The sequence below is a fragment of the Antennarius striatus genome, chromosome 17 (assembly GCF_040054535.1).
Source record: "Antennarius striatus isolate MH-2024 chromosome 17, ASM4005453v1, whole genome shotgun sequence".
In the NCBI taxonomy this organism is placed as follows: Eukaryota; Metazoa; Chordata; class Actinopteri; order Lophiiformes; family Antennariidae; genus Antennarius; species Antennarius striatus.
The window spans coordinates 1445001-1455817 of NC_090792.1; the positions used below are offsets into that span (position 1 = coordinate 1445001).

The window sequence follows — 10817 nt, forward strand, 5'->3', positions numbered from 1 at the left end:
CCCCGATGAGCAGCACTGCTGTGTTCACGCAGCTCCAACTCTCATCTCTTCCTCTTGTTGTTTGTTGTTGTGAGATCTCGCAAAACTTTTACAATATCTTGCGTAACTGAAACAAAAAACTTGTGCTTTCGAAAAGATCCATCAACATGTGGATGCGGCCTGAGTCTACCCTCCAGAGTCTGGGTCTACCCTCCAGAGTCTGGATCTACCCTCCAGAGTCTGGGTCTACCCTCCAGAGTCTGGGTCTACCCTCCAGAGTCTGGATCTACCCTCCAGAGTCTGGGTCTACCCTCCAGAGTCTGGATCTACCCTCCAGAGTCTGGGTCTACCCTCCAGAGTCTGGGTCTACCCTCCAGAGTCTGGATCTACCCTCCAGAGTCTGGGTCTACCCTCCAGAGTCTGGGTCCTGCCTGGAGTTTCTTCCTCAACGAGGGAATTCTTTCCTCGCCGCTGTCGCTGATACCAGCTCTAGAGGGTGTCACGGTTCGGTGTTGCTGCTCTGCCGTGTTGGGGTGTGGCAGGAGGAGAGGCCAAACTTTTGGGCGGAGTCTCGTCTCCACACCTGTTCCTCATCTCAACACCTGGACTGGATCAGGTTGATTAGCCTGAGGCTTTTTAGGCCTGACTCGCTTTCGGTTCTCTGCCAGATTGTTTCTGTACCCGTGCCTACACGTCTAGTTTGTTGGACTTTGAGAGTTTTCTTGTGTTTCTTTGCTTTTTGTATTAAAATATGAATGAAAGCCTCTCCTTGAGTGTTCTGTATCTGGGTCCTAACCCTATCTATGACAGAGGGTCCTGTTGGGTTTCTCTATCTGTTAAAGCACTTTACAATGTCTGCTGATGTGATTAAGCGCTATATAAATAAAGGTTGATTGATTGATTGATCGATTGATGTCCTGGTACTTTTTTCTGGTAAGTCTTAGGGAATAGTATTTTGTATTTAGAGTAGTGAGGGCATTTAAATGACCTGAAATGGTGATTACTGAGTGAAATTTAATAAATAATTACTTAGAAACAATTTAACTTACAAACAACTCCATGGAACTAATTGTGTTTGAATGTTTATCAAAACATAATCTCTGGCTGTGATAGTCTAAGGATATCATTTCTTATTTAGGGTGGGCAGCATGATGGTGCAGGGGGTATCCCTGTTGTGGGTGGTTGTCTGTTGATGAAGAGAATTTGGATAACGTTAAAGAAAAATATGTCGTCTTGATCGACGTGTGTCATGGAGGGTTTCCTTGGCGTTTCTGACACCATAAATTGGTCTTTTCATAATTGTGTGATAAAGGACAAAGCTTACTGTGCTGACTGAGAGACTTGAGCTGTTGTCCAGATCTGCTGCTGCTGTTGATTTTTTGGGATTCTGGACTTTCCTGACAGCCTCACACCATCATCACAGCGATAATTTATGAGGTGGGAACGTGCATCAGTGATTCTGGCAACCAGAAGCTAAGCCAGAGTCAGCATACTGCGTTCTGCTCGCTCCTTCTCTTGGCCACAGATTCAGTTCTGTCTTCTGTCCTTGTTCTAATTTTTTCTCCTGGTTCGTCTGTCAACATTTGATTTCGCAGTTTAGTTTTCTTCTACTTGACCTTTGTTTTTATCTGGTCTTGAAATAAACTCGAACTGTCCGTTTGTGATGCACATTGCATTGGATCAAGCACTTTGGTGTGTATGAGCAACAAACACACTAAACAAGTCAAATAAATCAAAATTTTAAATATAGTATTTCATATTTTAGGGCGTTCCTCTTTTCCCTTATAGCTAGAACGTTCTGTGTATCATCACCAAGTATGAATGAATGAGTGAATGAATGATTGAAGCACTGTCTAATGCTTTGAGTTTCCACAAAAAAATCACAATATGATGTAATCCAATATGATTATTATGTTAAATGATTAAAGAATGCTCTTTCTGACCTGAGGTGTCAAGAAAAAGATCCTGTTTTGTGTGATCCAGTAAACTGTACATGGGTGCCATATTTTTTAGTCGTATCAGGTGTGATGACACTTTGGTAACATTGATGTCAGTGACGGTGTGATGTTCTTGTTCTGTTTGCTTCACAGGATGAAGTTCTGATGGAGACTGCGACCAGGTTTCACTCAGAGATTAACCAGTGCTGCCTCGCCAATGCTCGCCGCTCTCCTCAGACTTCAGCCTGAAGGAACACTTAAACACACACACACACACACACACACACACACGAGAGAGAGAACAGAGGTGGAAAACGGCTAACCTTGTACCAATTACCTTAAAAACTACTCACGGATTCCATCACACACACACCAGGTCCCAGCATCCCAGCCCAAACAGCCAAACAGCTGACAAGCAGATACATGGGAATAATAATTGTATCGCAAATAATGATAACCATAAAACTCCAAATCTGGGTAATAAAGGCGGAGTAGAGCTCCCTAATGAAACACCGTCCTCCCCGCTGCTTCCTGTCTAATGTTCCCGCTGAGCCACTCACCACTTTCCATAAAGCAATTTTGTAAGCCCACTTCAGATGTGAATCACCTAGAAATGAAGAGAACTGCCTCACCCCCACCCCGCAAAGTCACCCACCATCAACCCCTCCCTTCTAAACCATTCGCACCACAGCTTTATGCGTGTGTTGGAAATCCCTGTTTGCTTGCGTTCCATCATCGCTTCGTGTTCACAGCGATGCATTGTCAGACGCACAGTCTAGAGGTGTGTGTGTGTGTGTGTGTGTGTGTGTGTGTGTGTGTGTGTGTGTGTGTGTGTGTGTGTGTGTGTGTGTGTGTGTGTGTGTGTGTGTGCGCATAGCATCTCTGACATTGGTAGAAGCCATAGACTCCACCAGGTTCCATCTCCATTTGTTGCCCATGAGTAGGAGCAGCGGACTTTAAATAGCAATCCGAGCGGAACAAGGGTCCCGATGCGTTCAGTCGTAGTAAAACACGGGTGAAGAAGAGTCTGTCAGGACGTCTGCACCACCATCCATCACCGCAGGAGGCCGCGCCACGATGTGTGCTTGTGTTGGGTTCACACACTAGATGGAGTCTCTTTGTGAATACAAGTCCTTCAGTTTGACGCAAATGGCAATGTTTGTGTTGCATTTGTGTACCTAACATTTCAATGCAGGTAAATTGTCTCATCTGAGGTGTTTGTCTTTTTCATTATGTGATGTAATTGTATGCATCAAAACACAACATTAAAGTACATGTCTGATATCCATCAGTTAAATTCAATAAACCGGCAGCTTTTGTCTCACCACTGTCATGTCTTTGTCATTGGGGATTGTTGGGGCTCTAGAATAAAGAAGACCCACATTTTTTGCAAAGTGCATTGCGTTAACTGTTAAATTATGAGTTGGTAATTACATTGCACAGATAAAACTGACTTGACTTAAGCTCATGACTTATTGGCTCACAACTTAAGCTAAATTACTTAATTTAGCACTCAGATTCAATACCTGGCATGGGCAGCCCTACGGGGCCACAAGCCAGGGCCACAGTAGGCCGGTCCCGAGCCTGGATGAATCCAGAGGGTTGTGGATGGAAGGGCATCCAGCATAAAAAGCCTCGTTGGAGGGAGGAGGCTGGAGAGCCAAGAAACAACACAGATGTTTCAAAATAACTGTTGAAGAATTGTGAGAATGTGTACAGCACAGTACATTGTATTATTATTTGTATATTTAAGAGGTGCTATGTGGAACCGATAATGAGCACTAACCTGACCAATACCAATGATCAACACAGCAGCATAAGACAACTCAAAACCACATAACTCAGAAAGTTGATCAGACTAAACTATCCTCTAACTGTAAAATGGCGCCAATCCCATGTGACTTGCTGTTGTCTGAGTACGCTGTCACCACGCCAATCCTACGCAACATCTTCAAGTTTGTCCGAGGATTTTGGTAGAACTTTCAAAGCGTCGAAATCCAACTCAAGGAAGACCACTTTCTTGCTTGACTTCCTGTCCAGGGCATCGTCTGTTGACAGCTGAAGTCCAGTTTACACTGAAACAGGCACACGACAGGTAGTGTGAACGGTCTGATCTTGTTGAGACGTTTTCTGATGCTATTGTTGTGAACGTTGTTGTGGACGGACTATGTGAAGCCAAAAAAAGAGACAACTCTGCAAAGAAGCAGTTTCCAAACGGAAATGAAACACCTACACTGGTAATTTGGTCTGGGAAGACCATTTAAATACAAATCAAAAAGCTCTAAAGATTAACGGTGATGTTTTGTCACTGTCTGTGTTTGATAGATAGATAGATAGATAGATAGATACTTTATTAATCCCGGAGGAAATTGCATATATCCACTGCTCAGGCATTACATAACAAATAATACTGGATAAACACCAGGAGAAAAGGAAACACTGACATCACAGGACATACCACAAGACATACATTACACTAACAGACAGACACATGCAGCACTAACAGGACTTATATACTAAACTATAACTAAAATATAAACAGTATAAAATTTAAAAATATTACAGTATTAAAATATAAACAGTATAAAATAAAATCTAAACAGTATAAAATTGAATTAAAATATAAAACAGTATAAAAAATAAATAAATAAATTTTATATATATATATATATATATATATATATATATATATATATACAACAGTATAAAATTAAATTTAAATTAAATTAAATTAAATCCATTTTCAACCCCGTGCTGACCTCGCCACCTCCCCCCCGCTCCTCCTGAGAGAGTCATTGTACCCCCTGATGGCACGGGGCACGAAGGAGGACCTCAGCCTCTCTGTGGAGGCGCTGTGTGACAGCAGTCTGCCGCTGAAGGTGCTTCTCTGCTGGGAGAAGGTGGTGTGTAGGGGGGGGCTGGTGTTGTTCATGATGGCCTTAATTTTAGACATGGTCCTGCTCTCCAGAAGCGTATCCACAGAGTCCACGCTCAGCCCGACCACTGAGCCCGCTCTGCGGATGAGTCTGTTCAGACGGTCCATATCTCTTTTCCTGCCCCCCCCCACCCCAACACACAATGGCGTATGACAGCACACTGGAGACTACGGACTGATAGAACATGAAAAGGAGCTTAGGACAGATGTTGAAGGAGGCCAGCCTCCTTAGGAAGTACATCCTGCTCTGCCCCTTCTTGTACACACAGTTGGAGTTGAGTGACCAGTCCAGTCTGCTGTCTAGCTGCAGTCCCAGGTACTTATAGTTTCCTACCACCTCCACCTCACTGCCTTTGATGATCACTGGCTGTGGAGAGGGAGGTGCCCGCCGGAAATCCAGAACCATCTCCTTTGTCTTGGAGACGTTGAGCTGGAGCTGGTTCTGTTGGCACCACTCCACGAAGTCAGCCACCAATGCCCTGTACCCCCCCCCATCACCCTCCCGGATACATGCCACTATCGCGGTGTCATCGGAGTACTTCTGTATGTGGCATGTATCCGAGTTGTGCTTGAAGTCTGATGTGTAGAGGGTGAAGAGAATGGGGGAGAGAACGGTCCCCTGTGGCGCCCCCGTGCTGCTGGTCACCATAGAAGACAAACAGTCCCCCATACGGACGTACTGGGGTCTGTCCGTTAGGTAGTCCGTAATCCAGCTCACGAGGTAGGGGTCCACAGCCATGGAGGTCAGTTTATCCTGCAGGAGCCGGGGCTGGATGGTGTTGAAGGCACTCGAAAAGTCGAAGAAGAGCACTCTGACGGCACAGCCCCCGGTGTCCAGGTAGGAGAGTGTGCGGTGGAGGAGGTACATGACAGCATCGTCAACCCCAACCTTGGCCTGATAGGCAAACTGGAGAGGGTCCATAGCACCCTGCACCTGTGGACGCATGAGCTCCAGGACCAGTCGCTCTAGGGTCTTCATTATGTGGGACGTAAGAGCGACCGGTCGGTGGTCGTTGAGCTCAGTAGGGCGTCCTTTCTTGGGTACAGGGACGATGCAGGAGGTCTTCCACAGTGACGGGACCCTCCCCAGCCGCAGACTGAGGTTGAACAATTGTTGCAGGGGGTCCCCTAGTTCCGAAGCACAGGCTCAGAGGAGTCTTGGGGAGACCTTATCTGGTCCAGCCGCCTTGTAGGGACGGAGCCTCCTCAGCGTTGTCATCACCAGGTCTGCAGTGATGACGGTCTCGGTCATGGTGGGAGCAGGAGGTTGTGGCGAGGTTGGAAGTCCAGTGGTTGAGGTGGGGCCATTGAGCTTCGCAGTTCTTGGAGTGGGCTCGGGAGAGATTAGTATTGTATTAGTATTAGTATTAGTATTGTCCGTTTTATTAGTATTGTCCGTTTGTGTGTCCGTTCGTTCGTCTGCTCCTTAGTCCACCAAATATCTTCACAACTGTTCAGATAGAAAGATGAAACAACAAGCACATGACTCAGGCAGCAAAGGGGATGAAGATGAGATGATGACCTTGACCTTGAGAAAACTAGGTCAAGGTCAGATTAAAAGTTTGTACGCTCAGGAACCAGATAAGATAGAAAGACGAGGGGAAAAGCCAGTATGAGTAACACCATAGATCAAAGCTAGTGCTTTGATCTACCTATGCACTAGCTTTGATCTATGGTCAAAGGTAGTGATTAGCTTTGACCTACCCTGAAAGGTCAAAGCTATGCACTAGTCAGGTACTACTTTGTGGATACCCTGAGCTACCCTGGAAGTCTCTGACTACCTTGATTCCTGTTCTTGTTGTTAACAATGGTAGTCTCTCCAGACATCAGCGGTGGATCCTGGTGCCGCTGGCTGCTTTGTTCCTGTGGAGGCGGTCCGGTCCACGGCGTGAGTCAGGACGACTCAGGAAAAACCCTGCAGTCGCTTTGACTCCCTGGTTTCCTGACAGTCCGGTGTTTCCCTTCAGGCTGCATGGAGAGTCGTCACTCATTAGCTTTGTCTTACTCTGTGCTGACACGTACCATTAGTACCATTAATGGAAGTATGATTAAATAAACAGTGGCAGTAATGTTATAACAATAATGATGTGTATAACACTAAATCAATAGAAAACACCTCCTGGTAACATTTATAACTAACCACACAATAGGATCAAATGAAAATCTGAATATGAAAAAAACAAATTTCTTCTATAAAATGTAAAATGACGTCATCCTTGAGATGATGCACGGAGCCACAAATTGTTCAAATTACATGACATGATTTTGTAAGTATAATCTGCCTAAAAAGACGGACTAGGTTGCTGAAGTGTGCATATATTATAGCATTACCTCTTCACAGATGGAAGGAACAGGTCAGTGCAGGTTGTAATCATTCATTAAGACCTGACATCATGGCTGAGCAATTAGGCAGAACAGTTGTGTACTTTACTGAGAGTTGTGTACTTTACTGATGAACAATGGGTGAAGAAAGCCTCCCTGAACTCCCACATCCATCACCCAGAAACATTACAGACTACTCCAAAGACACACACACACACACACACACACACACACACACACACACACACACACACACACACACACACACACACACACACACACACACACACACACACACATCCTGCTGTTGCTGGGCCGTTGGAGGTGTTTCCATCAGTTTGATGAGTTTCTGGCCGATGCGCTCAGCCTCCCTGCTGAATGCGTGGCTGGCTCTCCTGGTCTTCCTCCTCCTCTTCATCTTTCCTCCTTGTCAACACAATCCCTACATCCATCCGTCCTGAAGTGGGGGCCCGGCAGGGGCCACTTCGCCCCTTGTAGCCTCCTCCGGGGGGGTTCTCTGCCGTTCGTCTGGTCCCCTTCCCAGTGCACACACACGTTCATCTGTGGTTACACGTGGGGAACTCACATCCCGTCACTCTGCAGAAGTTAAAATTATAGTGAAACATAACGCTAAACTTTATCATGTCTATTTATGAACATATTCAGTTAAAACTAACCAATTTCTGTAACTTAAACTTCTCTGGAACCTAAAAGTTTTCAAGAGGTTAATAATAATGTGGACTGCAAACAAGTACTGTACTCTTACATCCATTTAGACAATATGACCATTGGATATATCACACAGAAATGTTAAACTGTGTGTAAACTGTGCCTTTTTAGTCTCAGTGACCACTGAGTTTACTTTGCAGCACAAACCTGTAATCCCCTTTATGAGTATATTCATATGGAGCTCACCATGGATGGAACCACCTACTCATGAGGACCTGATGTGAACACAGGTGTTTATTACAGCAGGAGATTAGAATTAGAATTAGAATTAGAATTAGAATTAGAATTAGAATTAGAATTAGAATTAGAATTAGAATTAGAATTAGAATTAGGTGGTGAAGCTCCAACTTCACCCCTGGATGTGTTTGACTGATACACAAACGTACCTGTTTTGTTTTTGTTTGTTTGTTTGTGGATTTTGTGCCACGGTTCGGTGTGGCGGTGTCCTGTACCACAAAGCTGGATTAACCTAGCCGGGCTTCCTCTAGTTCACTCACTCACTAATTCAATCCAGGCTTGTCCACTCTAGATCTGTGCGCGCTCACATAAAAAGGGCGGAGTTTGCTGCATGCGACCAATCGCAAACATGAAATACTGGATCTTGTTTAGTCTGTCCTCTTTTAGCTTGATTCTGTTCCACAAAGCAGGTTCAACATGATTACTGTGTAAACATCTTCTGTATAATTATAATTATATATATTATAATATAATTTTTATAATATGTAATATAGATAAATCAGAATAATTTAGTTGTTTTAGAACTTCCATCCTTCGCGTTTAGGGGTGGTGATTATCTTTCTATTCTCATCAGAATAACGAGAGAAAGGAGACGTGCTTTAAAGGTCACGGTGGATTTGAACCCTCAGTCACCGTCTTCACTTCATGATTCTCATGTGTATTCATTATTTGAGCAACGCCACATAAATTATGGCCAGTAAATTTTACATCCCGCTTTAAAGCGGTGATGTATTGACTTGACCTTGAGAAAACTAGGTCAAGGTCAAATTTCAACTTTTCTACATTTTTTTTGCACGCGTCTCAATAATCGGATGAGATAGAAAGACGACACTGAAAGCGTAATTTTCAGGAAGGCAAGGGGATGGAAATTAGATCACAACCTTGACCTTGAAAATTTAGGTCAAGGTCAAATTTTCATTTTTATACCTTTTTAGGTACACATCTCTGAAACCTGATGAGATATAATCACAAAACAAAAAGCCACATTTTAGTTAGACTCATTCGAGGCTGTTGTTGGACTAATCTTTGCTGTTTTGATGAGACAGGGTGTAGATTTTGATGAAAAGTTACAGGATCATTAAAGTTTAGTAAATTCATCCTGAGATAGCTTTGTGTTGAGGATCGGACCACCAGACATCTCCAGGACACTGTGGATATTCTACCAGATGGACTTAGCCTTACATGTCAGTGTTCTCCTGCAGATACATGACTGGGAAGAGAGTCTGTAATGACTGGGATGTCCTCCTCTGATAATAGCCATGAGGCTGGTGGTTCTCATTAGTGGAGGAGAGGAAACAGACTGCTCCTCGTCCTCTCTGGAGATGGTCTGCTTGTTGGAATGACACATGTCCATTCATTACTGGGGAAATATGGAGTGAAGAGCAGACGGGGGTGGGGGGGTGGGGGCTTCTGCGGGGCTCTTGTGGCAGTGCCAACTTTTATATGCATACAACAGGAGTGAAGGGAGCAGAGGAGTTAAGGCTGCGTGTCTACTCCCAGTGAAACCAGTTTGGCTCTTTCACAAAGGTTGTTAATCTGCAGATGAATGTGGAGATGTTCACAAGTGTCAGTGCACTCAGTGGTCCAGGTCTGGGGGAAGTCACTCAGTAGGACACAATACAGCTGGGTGTCTGACCCTGGTCAACAGCTGAGGGGAAATAAGGTTTTTATTTGATTGAATAAACTGTTTAAATGGGTTTAATCAAGTTGATGCACATGAGGAGAGGCGGTGCAAAGAACAAAAACACGGATCTATATAGAAATCCCTCACGCACTGTCGCGTCAACACTCGCGGTTCACATCATCGCAGATTTTTAGCAGGCAGTCACGTGACACCGTACACGCATTCTATTGGCTGACAGCATCAGGAAGTGCGCTGCGTTCCGTGAGTCTCTGACTTCTGTGAGACACAAAAGTGCTTTAAACAGTCTATCAGAGTGTTTTAAAGGTGATACAGATAGAAGGTGGTTTAATATCAGTGTGTGTGGGGGGGGGGGTCAGAAACGTTTAAAGTACTGTAAATAATTAGTCGCTTTATTGCGGAATTTCATTTTTGCGGGTGGTTCCTGGAACGCATTAACCGTGAATAACGAGGGATCACTGTACTTGTATTTTTTCTACTTGTATCATCGTACTTAAATTTCCCAGTTTGGGATAAATAACGTACATCTATCTTATATCCATGTGTGGTAAATGGGTTCTGTATTACTAGTTTCATTTTATACATTTATTGTCCTTTTTGACACCACATGATCAAATTCCCAGCCTTCCTTATTTAACTGTTATCTGTATGCAAATCATCAGATCTCATGTCTTATGGTATCTGTGTCCTCCGCCTCGCTCCTAAGTCCGTCGGGACAGATTCCAGCAACCCCCCCCCCCGAGTCGTTTTTACAGACACAGAATCTATCATAGTTCAGCGGGCAGCAGGGCTTTTTGCACCAGTTGTTAAATTAATGTGATGTAACACGTCTGTTATGTCACAAAGGTTTTTGAGAAAAACTCAAGACTTTAATTTCATTTAAAGAAAAAAAAAAAATGGAACACATTTTTTCAAGCAGCAACAAGGATCTGTGTGAAGCGTTGGGCCTTTGTGTTTGGTCTGTGGACAGCATGGGGGGCCAGAGATGTTCTCTGTGACTCCTGCGCAGGGGTCCCCGGCTCTGACTCTTGACACG

General features: G+C 44.3%; 1 protein-coding gene across 1 annotated transcript in view; it reads left to right on the plus strand.

Annotated features, from left to right (window-relative positions):
- The window catches only part of si:dkey-288a3.2 (protein phosphatase 1 regulatory subunit 37), a 46664-nt gene extending 44499 nt beyond the window's left edge, over window positions 1–2165 (plus strand). The window contains exon 11 of the mRNA XM_068339265.1: window positions 2070–2165. Within this exon, the coding sequence (XP_068195366.1) occupies window positions 2070–2165 (96 nt within the window). The remainder of the gene's footprint in view (window positions 1–2069) is intronic.
- Window positions 2166–10817: the final 8652 nt, after the last annotated feature.